This window comes from Hemiscyllium ocellatum, chromosome 10 (genome assembly GCF_020745735.1).
Source record: "Hemiscyllium ocellatum isolate sHemOce1 chromosome 10, sHemOce1.pat.X.cur, whole genome shotgun sequence".
Classification (NCBI taxonomy): domain Eukaryota; kingdom Metazoa; phylum Chordata; class Chondrichthyes; order Orectolobiformes; family Hemiscylliidae; genus Hemiscyllium; species Hemiscyllium ocellatum.
In genome coordinates, this window is record NC_083410.1 from 1,479,051 (window position 1) to 1,500,735 (window position 21,685).

A 21,685-nucleotide genomic window follows, 5' to 3' on the forward strand; every position below is an offset into this window, starting at 1 on the left:
TTTGTCCCTCCACATCCCCAATTCTGCTCACCCCTTCGGTTAGTGATTGTGAGATGATAGTCTGGTTATTCCACACCTTTTGTCTACACTGATTCATGGAGGCCATAGTCTAATAAAGAGAACAAGAAACTGAAACACGAAGAAAGTAACAGATTGGAAAAGATTATCCAACATTGTTTGTTAGGTAGGTTTGCCAGTATATTTAAACAGGCACATTCCTGTGCCTGTCACATTCTGCCACATTCCTCAATCAATAAGAGTGCTGTGGGCCAAGTGAAATTGGTTAAGGTCATAATCAACATTCTTAGATTGGGCCTAAAGTTTAATGTCTGAGAAGCAAATGCTGGGTCTGTTTTGTTATCTTGTGATCATCAATTGATGTTAATTTCATTAAAAGACATTTCTTCTTCAAATTTCACCAATCATAATGCTCGGCAGCAGCTAGATCATACACTTCCACAGGAAGCCCTAAACTGCAGTAAAACTTGTCTATGATCTCAGGCAAGCATATGCAAGGCGATGAAAGATCATGTCTTCAAAACAAAGCATTACTAAGCTGTAAGAATGATGTTTGATATACTAGTACCAGTAGAAACAATAGCTGTGTGTGACTGCTAACATTCTGCAAGGAATGGTTGAAAGGATGCACTAATACAATTTCTGCTGCTAGGTCAATCCCATGTGCAAATGACACTGGATGAGAAAGCAGAACCTCTGCAATTCAATGAAGGTTTGTGTTGGACCGTATTGTGCTGCTGCTAGTAGACACAAAGATCTGGGAACTTCATCTCGTAAACTGGCACTGAACGAGACTGCATCCGGCCATAACCAGCTGTGATGGTGCCTGATGGACTGGGAGGTGGTCTAGAAATAAAGAGAAATTTACAAAAGACAAACTGAGTGAATAGAGCAACAACTGTTCTCTAATTAGATAGGTCATAATGTGAACTAGTAGAGTCATAGAGTTACAGAGTCATACAGTACAGAAACTGACCCTTTGATAAGATATCCGGTATACAGCTATACCTTATAGAAAGATAAAAAGTAAATCTACAGGTTATGTACAAAGGAAATAGGAATATGGTATGTTGCCAGGGAATGAACATTGAAGTGCTCAGTTTAAACAACATCAGAGACAATTAAACCTGTTTATATAGAGGAAGTATAATGAATTTGGGACTGTACAAGATGATTATATTGAAAAATATCTTTTTTAATTGGAAACAAAACAGAATTGTCTGAATTAAGGGGCAAGAGATCACTGTATTTCTGCCCAGGCAGGCCCATGTGACCTGGCTATTACAGGAAAAGAAAACCAGCCATTGAAAATCAGGTGGAGAAAGTGAGGTCTGCAGATGTTGGAGACCTGTTCCTGTTCCTTGGATGCTGCCTGACCTGCTGCGCTTTTCCAGCAACACATTGGAAATCAGGTGGCAGTTCTCAGACCTTGACACAGAAAGAGGTATAGTGCTTTTTGGAGACACATATGGACAACATAAAGAAATCAAAGCTGTTGGAAGAAGCAGCAGCTCTTCCTCTGAAGAGTTCTATATGATCAACCAGTGAAGGCAAGCTTGCAGTATTCAGCAGTACAGAACCCTTGAGCAATTTCTGAATTAGCACAACAAGGAAAAGGAGCATATTAGACTGTTACATTTCAAAAATGAATTGAGCATGTGATGGATTGTTATATGGTGTAAAAGGAAATCTTTACAAACTGCCAAATCAAAGATAATGAACATATAATTTTCACAATCAGAAGTATGCATGATGTTCGAGCATTTTCCCATGGTAACCAGTGAAAATGTTAGTGAAAGCTGGACCTATGCCATGATCGGATCCTGTGTCAACACACTTTATTTGGGTATATCTAGTGTCACTAAAAGTGGATCAACTGTGTGAGTTGCTAACGTCATAGGTTCAATGCATACAGCTTCAGAAAACGATGGGGCATCTAGATTGCTGTGTCTACTGCAAGTCCACCTTCACTGGTCAACACATTGAGACTAACTGTCTACCTGATAATGACTGGCCTTATAATAATGCTGTAATTAATGCCATAGCCATTTGCTCATCTTGCAAGCTTTATTGAAAATTAAAGCATATTAAAGCTATTCTGTTGGACACTGGCTGTGTTGATCATATAATTATTGCTGTCTATTGCATTAAACACACAACTGGGACACAGTCTGCCACTTTCTGATCTGAAATAGGTCTGAACTACTTCAAATTACCCCGGAAATGCAAAGTATTTCAAAATTCTGAATATCTGGTTAAGCAGATATATTTACAGAGCTCACAGGATACCGTGGCCATCCAAAAAGACCCTCTGCCTACTGCACAATTCATCAATATTGCACATGAATCTCGGTGTGGCTATGATGCTACACTGTAGATCCCAATGACTGTTTGATTGAATCGAACAGCATGTGTCTCTGGTTGTCTGTAACAGGTACAATGCAGGCAGGACTCAACCAGCCCGCACACACAAAATCCAAACCAAACCAACTACTGTCGGATGTGATTCCAGAATTGGGCAACAACTTATGAACAGCCCTGAGTGTGCTGGAACTACATTAACAATCATTTAAAGTCTTCCAAAAAGTTCATAACATGCTCATTTATCTTTTGTAAGAACAGCATATATTTATTCGCAGGGAAATTTTCTCAGCAAAAATAAATATTTTCAACCACTGCACCTTTTTTGAATTGTTCTGGAGCTTCTGGATCTTGTACTTCTGCACTATTTTCTCCAGGGTGAAACCTCAGTCAACCAGACTCAGTTTTCCAACTAATAAGCACCCCTTTTTCCCATAAAACAGATAATTGCAATGTCAAATTTGGCTTTCTTGCATTTGTCTCAACAAATGAAGATCAAACACTTAGGCTTCATATTTCTTTCTTCAGTAATACTTATTATTCAGCCTGGTGAGGCAGGGAACAGCCAGCCCAATGGATTGCTTTGAGATTTAATCTTATATTTCTATTCATTTGCTAGAAGCATGGAGCAAAGTAAAATGTGTTGATTGGGATATTTCGATTGAGGTAATTAGTTAATATAAAGGTGTTTTTTTAAAAAAATTATGTATTCATTGTGTGTTTAGTAGCGTTTGATCTATGTTGGGATTTTTATTTGTTAGTTATCGTAATATGTGAAAAATCAATGTAAAATATTATCCTTTGGAAGGTTCTGGTAATCATTGGGAATTTCCTACCTCTTTTAAAAAAAGTAAAATTCTATGTTTCTAAGTCATTGGTTTCTATGTGGTTTGTTACAAAAGAGTCTGAGGCTTATGGAGAAAAGATGAATGAGTAAGATTTAGGGATAGGTTGAGAGACTGGGTATGTGGAATTGAGGGATTAATGGCAGAAAGTGGGGAGGTATAGCTGACAATGGTCAGGTGGCAGTGAGGGATATGGAGAAATTTAGAGGTGGTAATGGGTGATATAAGGAGAATGCATGCAGGAGGAGATGTTACTCGAATCTCATCCATATTGCAAATGACATTTTAAGTCACTCTGAAGACTCCCCATAATCTTTGACCGGAGTGGACAAAGACAGAAGTCACATGACACCAGGTTATAGTCCAACATGGTTATTTGAAATCACAAGCATTCGGAGCGCTGCTCCTTCATCAGGTGAAGACGAGGAAGCACCTCCTCTGTGCCTGTACACTTCCTTCCACTTTCCCTGCCAAAGCAGCAGCTCTCCAAAAGACCATAAGACATAGGAGTGGAGGTAAGGCCATTTGGCCCATCAAGTCCACTCCGCCATTCAATCATGGCTGATGGGCACTCCACTTAACCGCATCCTCCCCGTAGCCCTTAATTCCTTGCGACATCAAGAATTTATCAATCTTGGCCTTGAAGACATTTAGCGTCCCGGCCTCCACTGCACTCCGCGGTAATGAATTCCACAGGCCCACCACTCTCTGGCTGAAGAAATTTACTCCCTCTAATTCTAAGTCTGTGTCCATGGCTTGTGAATTCAATAAAACCTGTTTGACTTCTGACTTTGTTTAGATAATTTTTGGGATTACTATCATTCCTCAGCTTTGTTGATGTGTCTGCATCCTTTGACTTGATTGATGATACCTGGGATTTCGATGTTGTGGCCATTTCGGAGACATAGGTAGAGAAGGGACAGGAATGGTTATTGCAGGTTCTGGGATTTAGATGTTTCAGTAAGAACAGAGAAAATGGTAAGGGGGGAGTGTGGCATTGTTGGTCAAAGACAGTATTACTGTTGCAGACAGGATGTTTGAGGACTTGGTCTACTGAGGTATATGGGCTGAGATTAGAAACAGGAAAGGGGAGGTCACCTTGTTGGGAGTTTTCTATAGGCCTCCGAACAGTTCCAGAGATGTACAGGAAAGGATAGCAAAGATGATCCTCAATAGGAGAGAGAGTGACAGGGTAGTTGTTATGGGAGACTTTAACTTTCCAAATATTGACTGAGAATGCTATAGTTCAGTTTTTGTCCAATAAAGGCGAGGCCACGTTAGATTTGGTACTGGCTAATAAACCCGGCTAGGTGTTAGGCTTGGAGGTAGATGAGCACTTTGGTGATAGTGACCACAACTTCATTATGTTTACTTTAGTAACGGAAAGGGATAGGTATATACCACAGGGCACGAGTTGCAGTTGGGTAAAAGGCAATTACGATGCAATTAGGCAAGAGTTAGGATGGGGAAGAGAACTGCACGGGATGGGCACAATAGAAATGTGAAAATTATTCAAGAACAGCTACTGTGAGTCTTTGATAAGTATGTACCAATGATGCAGGAAGGAAGCTGTTGAGCCCAGGAGCTGTGGTTTACTAAGGAAGTTGAATCTCTTGCCAAGAGGAAGAAGAAGGCTTAAGTTAGCATGAGGTGTGATGGCTCAGTTCGGGCGCTTGAGAGGTACAAATTGTTGGCGATAGGGTCAAGGAAAACCCAAGGCTTTCTATCCGTATATCGGGAATAAAAGAATGACTAGATTAAGATTAGGGCCAATCAAGCATAGTAGTGGGAGGTTGTGCATGGAGTCAGAGGAGATAGGGGAAGCGCTAAATGAATATTTTTCGTCGGTATTCACACTGGAAAAAGACAATGTTGTCCAGGAGAATACTGAGATACAGGCGACGAGAATAGATGGGATTGAGGTTCACAAGGAGGATGTGTTAGCAATTCTGAGAAGTATGAAAATAGATAAGTCCCCTGGTTAGGATGGGATTTATCCTTGAATTCTCTGGAAAGCCAGGGAGGAGATTGCCGAGCCTTTGGCTTTGATCTTTATATTATCATTGTCAACAGGAATAGTGCCAGAAGACTGGAGGATAGCAAATGTTGTTCCTTTGTTCAAGAAGGGAAGTAGAGACAACCTTGGTAATTATAGACCAGTGAGCCTTACTTTGGTTGTGGATAAAGTGTTGGAAAGGGTAATAAGACATAGGATTTATAATCATCTAGAAAGGAATACGTTGATTAGGGATAGTCAGCACGGTTTTGTGAAGGGCAGGTCGTGCCTCTCAAACCTTATTGAGTTCTTTCAGAAGGTGACCAAACAGATGAATGAAGGTGAAGGGTTGATGTGGTGTATATGAATTTCAGTAAGGCGTTTGATAAGGCTCCCCACAGTAGGCTATTGTACAAAATGTGGACGCATGGGATTGAGGGCAATTTAGCGGTTTGGCTAGCTGAAAGAAGATAGAGGGTGGTAGTTGATGGGAAATGTTCATCCTGGAGTTCAGTTACTAATGGGTTCAATGCTGTTTGTCATTTTTATAAATGCTGAAAATGTGTTGCTGGTTAAAGCGCAGCAGGTCAGGCAGCATCCAAGGAACAGGAGATTCGACGTTTCGGGCAAAAGCCACCTGATGAAGGGCTTTTGCCCGAAACGTCGAATCTCCTGTTCCTTGGATGCTGCCTGACCTGCTGCGCTTTAACCAGCAACACATTTTCAGCTCTGATCTCCAGCATCTGCAGACCTCACTTTTTACTCGAACATTTTTATAAATGACTAGGATCAGTTCATAGAAGGATGGGTTAGTAAATTTGCAGGTGACATGAAGGTTGGTGGAGTTGTGGATAGTGACAAAGGATGGTATAGGTTACAGAGGGACATAAATAAGCTGCAGAGCTGGGCTGAGAGGTGGCAAATAGAATTCAGCAAGGCTGATGAAGGGCTTTTGCCCGAAACGTCAATTTTACTGCTCCTCAGACGCTGCCTGAACTGCTGTGCTCTTCCAGCACCACTGATCCAGAATCTGGTTTCCAGCATCTGCAGTCATTGTTTTCATCTGGGATTTCGATGTTACAACCATTTCAGAGACATGGCTAGAGGAGAGACAGGAATGGTTGCTGCAGATTCCGGGATTCAGATGTTTCAGCAAGAACAGAGAAGAAGGTGAAAAGTATGTGCGTGTAGTGGGATGGGGCTGTGGTGTGGCATTGTTAATCAAGAGTAGTATTCCAGCAGCTGAGATAATGTTTGAGGACTCGTCCACTGAGGTAGTTTGGGCTGAGGTTAGAAACAGAAAAGGAGAGGTCACCCTGTTGGGAGTTTTCATTCAGCCTCAGAATTGTTCTAGGGATGTAACGGAAAGGATAGCAAAGATGATTCTCAATAAGAGCGAGAGTAACTGAGTAGTTTTTATGGGGGACTTTAACTTCCCCAGTACTGCCTGGGAGCATGATAGTTCAAGTAGTTTAGATGGGTCAGTTTTTGTTCAACGTGTGAAGGAGGTTTTTCTGACAAGGTATGTAGCCAGGGCAACAAGGGGAGATGCCATCTTGGATTTGGTGCTGGGGAATGAACCCGGCCAGGTGTTAGATTTGGAAGCAGGTGAGTCATTTGGTGATAGTGACCACAATTTGGAAATGCTTACAATAGCAATGGGCAGGGATAGGTATATACCGCAGGGAAAGAGGTATAACTGGGGGAAAGGCAATTATGATGCGATTAGACGAAATTTAGGATGCATAGGATGGGGAAAGAAACTGCAGGGGATGGACACACTTGAAATGTGGAGCTTGTTCAAGGAACAGATACTGCGGGTCCTTGATAAGTATATACCCATCAGGCAGGGAGGAAATTGTTGAGAGAGGGAGCATGGTTTACTAAAGAAGTTGAAGCTCTTGTCAAGTGGAAGAAGAAGGCTTATGTGGGGGTGAGGCGTGAAGGCTCAGTTAGGGGGATTGAGAGTTATAAGTCAGCCAGAAAAGATCTAAAGAGAGGGCTAAGAAGAGCCAAGAGGGTCATGAGAAGTTGTTGGCGAATAGGATTAAGGAAAATCGTAAAGCCTTCTATAGATATATCAGGAATAAAAGAATGACTAGAGTAAGACTAGGGCCAATCAAAGATTGTAGTGGGAAGTTGTGTATGGAATCTAAAGCAAAGGGATAGCACTTATTTCATCAGTATTCACATTGGAAAGGGCAATGTTAGTGAGAATATGGAGATCCAGGCTACTAGAATAGATGGGATTATGATTGACAAAGAGGAGGTTTGAGCAATTTTGAAAGATTTGAAAATAGATAAGACCCCTTTACTGGATGGAATTTATCCTCGGATTCTCTGGGAAGCCAGGGAGGAGATTGCCTAATCTTTGGCTTTGATCTTTATGTCATCATTGTAGACAGGAGTAATGCCAGAAGACTGGAGGATAGCAAATGCTGTTCCCTTGTTTAAGAAGGAGAGTTGGGACAACCCAGGTAATAATAGACCAGTGAGCCTCACTTCGGTTGTGGGTAAGGTGTTGGAAAAGGTTAAAAGAGATAAGATTTATAATTATCTGGAAAGGAATAATTTGATTAGGGGTAGTCAACATGGTTTTGTGAAGGGTAGGTCGTGCCTCACTAACCTTACTGAGTGCTTCGAGAAGATATCAAAACAGGTGCATGAGGGTAAAGTGGTTGATGTGGTGTATATGGATTTGAGTAAGGGATTTGATAAGGTTCCACATTGTAAGCTATTGCGCAAAATATGGAATACCAAGATACAATACCTCACATTTATATGGATTGAACTCCATTTGTCATTTTTCATCCCATTCACCCATTTGATCAAGATTCCCTTGTAAAGTTAGAAATCCTCCTTCACTGTCTATTATGCCACCAACTTTGATGTCATCCACTAATTTACTAATCATGCCTTCTATATTCTCATCCAAATTATTTATTTAAATGACAGAATAAAAGAGGACTCAGAACCGATCCTTGGTGATAAGTCTCCAGTCCAAAAAGTAACCCTCCATTACTACACTCTGTCTCCTGCCCTTCAACCAATTATGTATCCAACTGGTAAACTCACCCTGAATCCCATGTGACCTAAGTTTACTAACTGGTCTATTATGATAAAGGCTTTACTAAAATCCAAATAAACAACTTCTAATGTACTGCCATCATGAATCTTTTTGGTACCTTCCTCAAAAAAACTCAATCAGGTTTGTGAGAAACGATTTTCCTTGCACAAAACCACTTTGACTATCCCTTATCAACTTTTGCCACTCTAATTGTGCATAATTCACATTGTGCATATCTGTTATAATCATCTCTAACAATTTACCCACAGCCGAAGTCAGACTCACAGGTCTATAGTTCCCCATTTCTCCTTACAACTTTTCTGAAACAAATCCACCCAGTTGTAAACTCAGAGTCAATGGCTTTGCTTCCTGCTCCCACTAGTATTTTCTGTGATGTACCCTTTCTACTTCTCACTTAAATACCAGTTTTTGGCAGCAGCATCCAAAATAAATGGGTCAGCTTCCAGCTATACGTTAATGACACCAAATTCTATGTTGTCGTCACCTCTCTTGCTCCTTCCACTATAAATGAACTAACTTGCCTGCCATTCAAAACTGAATGAGCAGAAATTTCAGCATGGAAAAATGAAGCAATTGTTCATATTTTATGAATTATGAATTTCCTTTTGTATTCTGCTTTCATGACTAACTAACAACTGAAGACTTAAATTTTGATGTCTGAGAGAACATAGGGTGCCTGGTTTGAGACAATTAGAACTGTGTACATGGCTTGGTTGTCTGTATGTTGAGATTTGTGATCAAAATTGATGAGTTAATCTTTGTATTAACAAGCAGATAAAAAGATCACAACATAGCAACACAGGAAGATTCCTGGCCACAGGGAATAAAACAAACAGATTCAGAGAAGTTTTGTTGCACGCCTTTTAAGGAAACATAAGTAGAATTGGAATCATGAACCATCTGTAGCCAGTACAGTTAGTGGGAGGTAAGAGCCATCTGAGCTAGGGTGCTGGTAACCTTTATTATTATGCACAATTTTTATTGATTCATAAGTTATTCTGATACCACTGTATCAAATATCTCCTCAGACAGACTATATTGTCTGACTCTTGAATCTCTTTAATCAACACGTTTTTGATGTTGTTGAGAAGATAGTTTGGCAATTGAGAGACACGATTGAGAAGGTAAGTAGATGAGACTGGGTGATATGGCAGATGGAAGTGACTGATGCAGCACCAGTTCATTCCAAAAAGGAAGAAAGATCTTAGGAGGAGGCATGGGTGGTCATGGCTGACGAGGGAAGTTAAGAAATATATAAAGTTAAAAGAGAAAAAGTAAAACATAGCAAAGATAAGTGGGAAAATGGAGGACTAGGAAGCTTTTAAAGAACAACAGAGGATAACTAAGAAGGAAATACGCAGAGAAAAAATGAGGTATGAAGGTAAACTGGCCAAAAATATAAAGGAGGATAGTAAAAGCTTTTTTAGGTATGTGAAAGGCAAAAAAATGGTTAAGACTAAAATTGGGCCCTTGAAGACAGAAACAGGGGAATATGTTACAGGGAACAAAGAAATGGCAGAAGAATTGAATTGGTACTTCAGATCTGTGTTCACTGGGGAAGACACAAGCGATCTCCCTGAGGTAACAGTGGCTGAAGGACCTGAACTGAAGGGAATCTATATTTGCCAGGAATTGGTGCTGGAGAGACAGTTAGGTCTGAAGGTTGATAAGTCCCCGGGGCTGATGGTCTACATCCCAGGGTACTGAAGGAGGTGTCTCGAGACATCGTGGATGCATTGGTGATTATTTTCCAGAGTTCGATAGATTCGGGATCAGTTCCTACGGATTGGAGGGTGGCTAATGTTGTATCACTTTTTAAGAAAGGTGGGAGAGACAAAGCAAGAAATTATAGACCAGTTAGTCTGACCTCAGTGGTGGGAGGTCAGACATAAATTTAAGGTGAAGGGGACATAAATTTAAGGTGAAGGATGGAAGGTATAGGGGAGATGTCAGGGGTGGGTTCTTTACCCAGAGAGTGGTGGGGGCATGGAATGCGCTGCCCGTGGGAGTGGTAGAGTCAGAATCATTGGCGACCTTTAAGTGGCAATTGGATAGGTACATGGATGGGTGCTTAATCTAGGATAGATGTTCGGCACAACATCGTGGGCCGAAGGGCCTGTTCTGTGCTGTATTGTTCTATGTTCTATGTTCTATGAAAGATGCTGGAGTCTATTATAAAGGATGAAATTATGACACATCTGTATAGTAGTAAAAGGATAGGTCAGAGTCAGCATGGATTTATGAAGGGGAAATCATGCTTGACTAATCTTCTAGATTTTTTCGAAGATGTAACTCTGAAGATGGACGAGGGGGATCCAGTAGATGTAGTGTACCTGGACTTTCAGAAAGCTTTTGATAAAGTCCCACATAGGAGGTTAGTGAGAAAATTTAGGGTGCATCGTATTGGGGGCAAAGTACTAATTTGGACTGAAAGTTGGTTGGCTAATGGGAAACAAAGAGTAGTAATAAACGACTCCATTTCCGAATGGCAAGCAGTGACCAGTGGGGTACTGCAGGGATCTGTGCTGGGACCGCAGCTTTTTACAATATATATTAATGATATAGAAGATGGTATTAGTAATAACATTAGCAAATTTGCTGATGATACAAAGCTGGGTGGCAGGGTGAAATGTGAGGAGGATGTTAGGAGATTACAGGGTGACCTGGACAGGTTAGGTGAGTGGTCAGATGCATGGCAGATGCAGTTTAATGTGGATAAATGTATGGTTATCCACTTTGGTGGCAAGAACAGGAAGGCAGATCACTACCTAAATGGAATCAATTTAGGTAAAGGGGCAGTACAGAGAGATCTGGGTGTTCTTGTACACCAGTCAATGAAGGCAAGCATGCAGGTACAGTAGGTAGTGAAGAAAGCTAATAGCATGCTGGCCTTCATAACAAGAGGGATTGAATATAGAAGCAAAGAGGTGCTTCTGCAGCTGTACAGGGCCCTAGTGAGGCCGAACCTGGAGTATTGTGTGCAGTTCTGGTCTCCAAATTTGAGGAAAGACATTCTGGCTATTGAGGGAGTGCAGCGTAGGTTCACGAGGTCAATGCCTGGAATGGCGGGACTACCTACGCTGAAAGACTGGAACGACTAGGCTTGTATACCCTTGAGTTTAGAAGACTGAGAGGGGATCTGATTGAGACACATAAGATTATTAAAGGATTGGACACTCTGGAGGCAGGAAACATGTTTCCGCTGATGGGTGAGTGCCGAACCAGAGGACACAGCCTAAAAATACGGGTAGACCGTTTAGGACAGAGATGAGGAGAAACTTCTTCACCCAGAGAGTGGTGGCTGTGTGGAATGCTCTGCCCCAGAAGGCAGTGGAGGCCCAGTCTCTGGATTCATTTAAGAAAGAGTTGGATAGACCTCTCAAGGATAGTGGAATCAAGGGTTATGGAGATAAGGCAGGAACAGGATACTGATTAAGGATGATCAGCCATGATCATATTGAATGGTGGTGCAGGCTCGAAGGGCAGAATGGCCTACTCCTGCACCTATTGTCTATTGTCTATTGTTGGGGGGGCGTGGACCTGACCAGGTAATCACGGAGGGAACGGTCTTTGAGGAAAGCGGATAGGAATGGGGAGGGAAATATATCCCTGGTGGTGGGGTTCGTTTGAAGGTGGCGAAATATCGGCGGATAATGCGATTTATGCGGAGGTTGGTGGGGTGGAAGGTGAGGACCAGGGGGGTTCTGTCCTTGTTACAGTTGGAGGGATAGGGTTTGAGGGCAGAGATGCGGGACGTGGATGAGATGCATTGGAAGGTATCTTCAAGAACATAGGAGGGGAAATTATGGTCTTTAAAGAAGGAGGCCATCTGGTATGTTCTATAGTGGATCTGGTCCTCCTGGGAGCAGATATGGCGGAGGCGGAGGAATTGGGAATACGGGATGGCATTTTTGCAGGAGATAGGGTGGGAAGAGGTGTAATCCAGGTAGCTGTGGGAGTCAGTGGATTTGTAAAAAATGTTGGTGTTGAGTCGGTCACTGTTAATGGAGATGGAGAGGTCTAGGAAGGGGAGGGAGGTGTCACAGATGTTCCATGTGAATTTAAGTTCGGGGTAGAATGTGTTGGTGAAGTTGATGAACTGCTCAACCTCCTCGCAGGAGCATGAGGTGATACCAATGCAGTCATCAATGTAGCGGAAGAAAAGGTGGGGAGTGGTGCCAGTGTAACTATGGAAGATGGACTGTTCTATGTAGCCGACAAAGAGATAAGCATTGCTGGGGCCCATACGGGTGCCCCTGGATATCCCTTTCGTCTGGAGGAAGTGGGAGGATTCAAAAAAGAAATTGTTGAGGATAAGGATCAGTTCATTCAAAAGAATGAGAAGGTGACTAAGGAAGTGGATGAGGGTAAAGCAGTAGATGTTGTGTATATGGATTTTAGTAAGGCGTTCGATAAGGTTCCCCATGGTAGGCTAATGCTAAAACTTCGGAGGTATGGCATTGAGGATACATTAGAGGTTTGGATTAGGAATTGGCTGGCTGGAAGGAGACAGAGGGTAGTAGTTGATGGATTATGTTCATCTTGGAGCGCAGTTACTAGCGGTGTACCACAAGGATCTGTTTTGGGACCATTGCTTTTTGTTATCTTTATAAATGATCTAGAGGAAGGACTTGAAAGCTGGGTAAGCAAGTTTGCGGATGACACAAAAGTCGGTGGAGTTGTGGATAGTGAGGAAGGAAGTGGTAGGTTACAGCGGGATATAGATAAGTTGCAGAGCTGGGCGGAAATGTGGCAAATGGAATTCAATGTAGCTAAGTGCGAAGTCGTTCACTTTGGTAGGAATAACAAGATGATGGATTACTGGGCTAATGGTAGGCTACTTGGTAGTGTGGATGAGCAGAGGGATCTTGGTGTCTATGTACACAGATCTCTGAAAGTTGCCACCCAGGCAAATAGTGCTGTGAGGAAGGCATATGGTGTACTGGGCTTTATTGGCAGAGGAATTGAGTTCCGGAGTCCTGAGGTCATGTTGCAGTTGTATAAGACTCTGGTGAGGCCTCATCTGGAGTATTGTGTGCAGTTTTGGTCGCCATACTATAGGAAGGATGTGGAAGCTTTAGAACGAGTGCAGAGGAGGTTTACCAGGATGTTGCCTGGAATGGTAGGAAAATCTTATGAGGAAAGGCTGAGGCACTTGGGGCTGTTCTCATTGGAGAAGAGAAGGTTTAGGGGAGATCTGATAGAAGTGTATAAGATGATTAGGGGTTTAGATAGGGTAGATACTAAGAACCTTTTACCGCTAATGGAGTCAGGTGTTACTAGGGGACATAGCCTTAAATTAAGGGGTGGTAGGTATAGGACAGATGTTAGGGGTAGATTCTTCACACAGCGGGTTGTGAGTTCATGGAATGCCCTGCCCGTATCAGTGGTGAACTCTCCTTCTTTATGGTCATTTAAGCGGGCATTGGATAGGCATTTGGAAGTTATTGGGCTAGTATAGGTTAGGTAGGATTCGGTCGGCGCAACATCGAGGGCCGAAGGGCCTGTACTGCGCTGTATCCTTCTATGTTCTATGTTCTATGTAATGAGAGTGTAAGTGGAAGGGTACTGGTGGAGATGTCGGGAGAGGAGGAAATGGAGGTCTTGGAAGCCCTGGTCATGGCAGGTGGAGGTATAGAGGGATTGGATGCCCATGGTGAAGATGAGGCATTGGGGGCCGAGGGAACGGAAGTCTTGGAGGAGGTGGAGGGCGTGGATGGTGTCCCAAACATATGTGGGGAGGTCCTGAACTAGGGGGATAGGACAGTCTGGAGGAAATGAGTTCGGTGGGGCAGCAGCAGGTTGAGACAATGGGTTGGCCGGGGTAGTTAGGCTTGTGGATCTTGGGACAGAGATGGAATCGGGCGGTGCAGGATTCCCAAACTATGAGGTGCTTGATCTGCTGTTCATTTCCAGCACCAAATCACTCTAATCTTGACTCTCATCTCCAGCATCTGCAGTCCTCACTTTCGCCTAGGTTCTTTGATTAGGAAGGGGATCAAGGATTACAGGAGAAGGCTAGGGTGTGGAGTTAAGAAAAATATCAGCAATAATCAAATGATGGAGCAGATTCGATGGGCCAAACGGCCTAATTCCATCCTATATCTTATGGATGTATGTAGAAGGTGGATAGATAACATTGAGGGAAAAAGGAATGAAGGAGAAAAGGAATGAAAACATGTACAATATTCATATTGCTGCACTCTGCAAATGCAGTCTTTGTTGTTTTGTGGTTAATTGCAGCAGAAACTATTCAAATATCAAACTTTGATGAGCTGTAAATCAGTTCTGATGCTATAAAGTAGGACAGTGAAAACTCCCTGCTTATCTTTGAATACCAGCACAGGATCTTGGGTGATACTTATCTGGTTTACATCCTATTCAAACTGTAGCATATATGACCCTGGTGCTCTTCCGCCACATCACACTGGAGCAGTCAGTCTCAATTATGTGCTCAAGTTGAATATAATCAAGGATGCAACCACTCAGATCCATTAATTTCAATTAAATCCACCCATTCCTGTCATGTTCCATTGAATGCATATGGACAGTTATCAACTTAAATACCAGTTCTTTCAACACTTCTATGAGAGAAACTTCTTTTTGTATTTATCGCTTCTAACTTCTGCAAACAATTATTTAAGTCATTTTCACTAAAGATTAGATCTCAAATGATTCAATCCTTATACCTCTTTTCTCATCTTGAAGCATTCGTTTCTCTTCACTTACCTAAACAGTTTCAATAACTTGTTTTCTCATCCATTAATATGATGGTTATGATCCTAGACCATGAATCCAGAGAATTCAATTCAAATCTAATCAGGAGACTTTGTGAATTTGATTTTAGTTTCAGTCATACAGTTTAGAAACAGCCCCTTTGGAACACCATATCCATGCTAACCAACAAAGACCAAATTACATTAATCCCTTTTACCTATACTTAGTCCCTAGCCTACTATGCCCTGGTATTTTAACTGCTCATCCAGATACTTCTTAGATGTTGTGAGAGTACCTCCTTAATCACCCTCTCAGACAGTATTTTCCATTTATTTACCACCCTCTGGGTGATTTCTTTTTTTGCAAATCAAACTCAGCCAACGAATCTCTCCTCATGGCTGAGACTTTTCATTCTGAGCAACATGCTGGTGAATGTCCTTTGTTTCCTCTCCAGGGCAACACATCCTTCTGATAGCATGGTGAACCAGAACGTCACATAGTATTCCATCTCTGACCTAACCAATATATTATAACGTTGTAACAAGACTTCCTTGTTCCTCCACTCTACACCCTGGCTGATGAAGTCAAGCATCCCGTATGCCTTCTTCCCCACCCTGTATAAGCTGTCACATTCAGGAATCTATGGACCAGTACACTATGTTTCTCAGTATTCTTTAGAGAAGTATCATCTATTGTGTAAATCCTTCCCTTGTGAGACATTCCAAAATGCACCACCTCACACTTACCAGGATTAAATTCCATCTGCCATTGTTTTGCCCAATTTACCATCTGATCAATATCAGACTGTAGCTCAAAACCATCCTCCCTACTGTCAGTAGCAAAGCCAAGTTTTGTGTCTCTGCAAAGTTACTAATTATACCTTCTACATTCACATTCAAGTTTTTAATGTATATAACAAACAACAAGTGTCCCAGCAACAGTCACTGTGGTACACTGCTAGTCACAGGCTTCCAATCACAAAAAGATTCCTCCACTATCACATTTTCTACTTCCAAGCCAATTTTGGATCCAGGTTGCCAATTGCCTCGGATTTCATAGCTCCCACTTTATCCCAGAATCCTTATAGTGTGGAAGCAGGCCATATGGCCCAGTGAGTCCACATCAACCCTCTCAGCAGCATCAGACCCACCCTATCCTCATAAAACTGCATTTCCCATAGCTAACTCACCTAACCTGCACATCCCTTGACACGACGGGGCAGTTTAGCAGAGCCAATCCTGCACATTTTTGGATGACGGGAGGAAACCCACACAAACATGGGGAGAATGAGCAAACACACAGACAGTTGCCCAAGGTGGAACTGAACCCAGGTCCCTGGCACTGTGAGGCAGCAGTGCTAACCACTGTGAGGCAGCAGTGCTAACCACTGTGCCACTGTGCTGCCCCAAATCTTTCCTAATCAAGGATAGCAAACTGGTTTCATTAAAAGTAACCACAAAACTATTGATACTTCAAGTTGATAGGCATTTAAAATGGATAAAATGAATCCATTGATACTGAAAGAAGAGAGAATAGAAATTGCAGGGGCATTGGCCATAATCTTTCAGTGTTGCCTGAATTCAGGGGTGGTGCTGAAAGATTGGAGAATTGCAAAAAGATTGTAAATATCAATCCAGCAATTACTGACAGTCAATTTACCTTATGTGGGGGCAGGGGAGGTGGATTAATATTCACTTAGCAAAATGTAGATTTATTTGGAAGTGTTGCTATACAGTAGGAGACAGAAATTGATGGTGCAAGGTTGATTTTTGAACTGGAGGCCTATGACCAGTGGTGTTCCACAGAGATCAGTACTGGGTCCATTTATATTTGTCATTTATATAAATGTTTTGAACGAGAATATAGGAGGCATGTTTATTAAGCTTGAGGATGACACCAAAGTTTGTGGCACAGTAGACAGCGAAGAAGATTACCTCAGATTACAAAGAGATCTTGATCAATTGGGTCAATGAACTGAAGACGGGCAGATGGAGTTTATTTTGGATAAATGTGAGGTATTGCATTGTGGTAAAACACAAGGGCAAGACTTACATAATTGATAGAGCACTGGGTAGTGTTGTAGAATAGGGAGACCTAGGGATCGAGGTACATAATTCTTTGAAATTTGCTTCACAGATAGACAGAGCGATTAAAAATGCATTTAGCACCCTTGCCTTTGTTAGTCAGACCTTTGAGTTTAGGAGTTGGGACGTCATGTTCAGGTTATACGTGATGTTAGTGAGGCCTCTTCTGGAGTACTGTGTGCAGTTCTGGTTGTCCTGTTATAGGAAAAATATTATTAAACTGGAGAGGGTTCAGAAAGAAATTACCAGGATGTTGCCTGGAATAGAGGGTTTGAGTTATAAAAGTAGGCTGGATTGGCAGACAACATATAAGGTTCTGGATTAGTGGGGCTGGAAGAGCACAGCAGTTCAGGCAGCATCCAAGGAGCAACGAAATCGACGTTTTGGGCAAAAGCCCTTCATCAGGAATAAAGCTTTTCGTTGCTCCTCGGATACTGCCTGAACTGCTGTGCTCTTCCAGCACCACTAATCCAGAATCTGATTTCCAGCATCTGCAGTCATTGTTTTTACCTAATCAATGGAGAAGGTTAAGGGATGATCTTAGGTGGGAACTAGTTTAGTCTGGAAACATGGTGAGTGTGGACTAGCTGGACTGAAGAGTCTGTTTCTGTGCTTTATGACTCTATGTCAGGATGGATTTGTTGGGGGAAAATCGTATCTAACTAACTTTGAGTTTTATGAAAGGGTTAATAGAGAGGATAGATGAGGGTAATGCTGTTGATGCAATGTACATGGACCTTCAGAAGGCATTTGATATATGGAAGCTAATTTATAGATTATGGAATAAAAGGGTTAGTAGCACCATGGATACAAAATTTGCAATTGGAAACAGACAGCAATGATTAATTAGTATTTTTCAGTCTGGAAAGAAGTTTGTAGTGAAGTTTCCCAGGCATTGGTATTGGGAACTTTACTTTTCCTTATGATATAGATCTATATGTGAAGGGGGCAATTTTAAAGTTTGCAGATAATATAAAACTTAGCAGAAGTTTTAATTGTGAGGAGGATAGTTCAAGAACCTCAAAACGAGATTGAGATGTTGGTGGAGTGGGTAGATAGATGGCCGATGATGTCCAATATGGAGAAGTGAGGGAATGTACTTTGGCACAAAGAACATGGAGAGACAGTATACAAAGTCTTCCAAAGGGTGTGCAGGGGCAGGCAGGTCTGGGTGTATAGGTATACAAGTCATAGAGTATAGAGTCAGAGAAATGTACAGCATGGAAACAGCTATTAAAGGTGGCAAAATGGGTCAAGACAGCTACTAACAAAGCATACAGAATCTTAGTTTCATAAATAGGGACATACAGCAGCTAAGTTGTAATGAACTTATATAAGACACTAGTTAGGCTGTTCTGAGAAAGGGTCACCAGAGCTGAAATATTAACTCTGATTTCTCTTCACAGCTGCTGCCAGATCTGCTGAGCTTTTCTAGCAATTTCTGTTTTGTTACGGGTTAGGCCTCAGCTGAAATGTTGTGTACTGGGCACGACATGATTGAAAGGATGTGAAATGCATTAGAGAGAGTACAGAAGAGCCCTCTGATAACAGGTCTAGGATTGAGATGCTTTAGTTATGAGCAAACATTAGAGAAGTGGGATTGTTTTCCTGGAACAGGAGAATGCTAAGATGAGATGTGACAGAAATTTTCAGAATCGTGAGGGGTATGGACAAAGGGGAAAGGGAGAAACTGTTTTTGCTCATAGCTGGTCAAGAACCAGAGGGCACCCTTTTAAAGTGATTTCCACCCTTTCACACAATGAATGGTTAGGTTCTGAATATATTTCCCAAAAGTGCATGGAGACAAATTCATTCAGGGCACTCCAGAGACACTAGATGTTTATTTAAAAAGTCTAAATGGTTCTCTAATGTGCTTCAGGGAAAGAAATCTAACCCAGCCAGGCATAAATCCACACCAATACCATTGATTTTTAATATCTAAATGAGCCTAGGACAACTGTCAATTCTAACAAACTGCTATCCAATAAAATGACACACCACCAGATTCTCAGGATAATTGATAATGGGCAATAAATTTGCTTTGCTAATAAATATGATTATTTTTATCGAGTGAGGGAATAAAGAACTAAGGTTCAGCATGACTTACCTTATGGTTATCTCAAATATTTGATTCAGTTTACTCTGCAAAATGGTTGCCTAAAATTAAAAGATTGAGAAGCGCAAGTTAATAGATAAAACTCTGGACAGCAATAATACATAACTGGAACTATCACAAATTCAGATCAAAACCCTACCTCATCATTCCCCATATATGATTCCAAAATACAAAGACAGGAGAGGAGGGAGAGAGAAAGACAGGGGGAGAAAGAGAGAGAGATAGAGAAAGAGAGAGAGAGAGAGAGAGAGATAACGAGAGAGGGAGAGAGAAAGAGAAAGAGAGAGAGAGGGAGAGAGACAGATGAGTAGTCATGAATGGGAACAAATGTGACTGAGGGATGATCTGAAAGAGATTTATAAAATCATGCGGGACATGGATTGGGTAAATAGAGAAGGTCTTTTTCCAGCAGTGGGGAATTCAAAACTAAAGAGCATATGGTTAAAGTAAGAGGGTTAAGTTTAAAAAGGGATCTAAGAGATGATGTTTTTCACACAAAGGGTGGTGCATGTATAGAATGAGTTGCTAGAGGAAGTGGTGGAGGCTGAGACAATTACAATGATTAATAGGCATTTGGATGGGTATATGAATAGAAAGGTTTAGAGGGATATGGGTCAAATGTTGACAAATGGGACTAGATTATTCAGGATATTTGGTTGGCATAGACCAGTTAGACTGAGGGGTGTGTTTCCATAGAAAAGAACAAAGAACAATATAGCACAGTCACAAGCCCTTCAGCTCCCTCAAGACTAAATTGACAAATTTTGCCCTTCCATACTGAAACTGTCTTCACTTACAGGATCCATATCCCTATATTTCCTTCCTATTCATATATTCGTCCAAGTGTTTTGTGTGCTGTATATCTGTATGACTCTATAAGAGAGGAGCAGCCTAGAATTGGGGAGTAGAACAGAGAGAGAGAGAGAGAGAGAGTTGCAGTCTGAAAAGGAGGCATGTGACAAAGAAAGAGGAGCAGTCAAGAAATGGGGGAGTGAAACCCAGAGACTGGGTAAATGAAGGACTGTTCCGATTAGAGGCTGAATGGGATACTTGGGAATGGAAAACTCTGATTTTTATGAATTGATTATCTTGGCATTTTCAAGGCATAACTAGCAGAGTTGATAAACAGGAGCGGATGTGGTTTACTTAGCCTTTCAGAAGGCTTTTGATAAGGTCCCACAGAAGAAATGAGCATGTAAAATTAAAGTGCATGGGATTGGGGTTAGTGCAGTGATAGGGATAGTGAACTATTTGTCTGACAGGAAACAAAAATTAGGAATACAGGGTCTTTTTCTCAATGGCAGGTAGTGACTTAGTTGGGTACTGCAGGGATGGGTGCTTGGACCCCATCTTCACAATATATTGTTATGAAGTTGAAGGCGTGTACTGTGCCTTTAAGGGAGAGACAATGCTGTTCTGAACTGAGAGATTACAATTACCTGTGGATATGACTAGATGGCATTCTCAGAGTGTACTGGAAACTTGAAACTATTAAACATTTGGCTGTGAAATGGATACTTGAGTTTTGGTTGCTGTTTTGACAATAATTTGAATTTAACCAATCAGTTTAAATTATGCCCCAGGATACTAAAACCCAATCGAGATTGAATTAATTGTTTTGCCAACATCGAATCAATGAGACAATCCGTTAAGGGAAATAAGAATACGGACATTTTGAAAATTGGCCAGAGAGCAACTGTCGTAGAGAGAGAAACTCATGGAGAGCTAATTACCATCTAACATCTTGCTCTCAAACAAATTAAAAAACACTCTCTATCAAAGGTACCTTTTCATATGAAACACACACATTAAAAAGAAAGAAGATGATCCAGAGAGATCATCAGCCAGAAGAATGAAAACACGAAAGACAGAGACTGTGTGGTTTTGAAATTAAGTTAATGTAATTTTAATAAGTGTCTTATTGGAACAGCTGCAAATGTGTTGCTGGTCAAAGCACAGCAGGTTAGGCAGCATCTCAGGAATAGAGAATTCGACGTTTCGAGCATAAGCCCTTCATCAGGAATAAGAGAGAGAGAGCCAAGCAGGCTGAGATAAAAGGTAGGGAGGAGGGACTAGGGGGAGGGGCGATGGAGGTGGGATAGGTGGAAGGAGGTCAAGGTGAGGGTGATAGGCCGGAGTGGGGTGGGGGCGGAGAGGTCAGGAAGAGGATTGCAGGTTAGGAGGGCGGTGCTGAGTTGAGGGAACCGACTGAGACAAGGTGGGGGGAGGGGAAATGAGGAAGCTGGAGAAATCTGAATTCATACCTTGTGGTTGGAGGGTTCCCAGGCGGAAGATGAGGCGCTCCTCCTCCAGCCGTCGTGTAGTTGTGTTCTGCCGGTGGAGGAGTCCAAGGACCTGCATGTCCTCGGTGGAGTGGGAGGGGGAGTTAAAGTGTTGAGCCACGGGGTGATTGGGTTGGTTGGTTCGGGCGGCCCAGAGGTGTTCTCTGAAGCGTTCCGT

General features: G+C 41.9%; 1 protein-coding gene across 6 annotated transcripts in view; it reads right to left on the minus strand.

Annotated features, from left to right (window-relative positions):
* Positions 1-734: 734 nt before the first annotated feature.
* Positions 735-21,685, minus strand: part of LOC132819292 (protein EFR3 homolog B-like) — a 178,537-nt gene continuing 157,586 nt past the window's right edge. For all 6 annotated transcript variants that reach the window (XM_060830728.1, XM_060830722.1, XM_060830724.1 and 3 more), the window contains 2 exons: positions 19,217-19,266; positions 735-864 (listed from right to left, as the gene is read on the minus strand). In XM_060830728.1, coding sequence (XP_060686711.1) covers positions 759-864; positions 19,217-19,266 — 156 coding nt within the window. In that variant the 3' untranslated portion in view covers positions 735-758. The remainder of the gene's footprint in view (positions 865-19,216; positions 19,267-21,685) is intronic.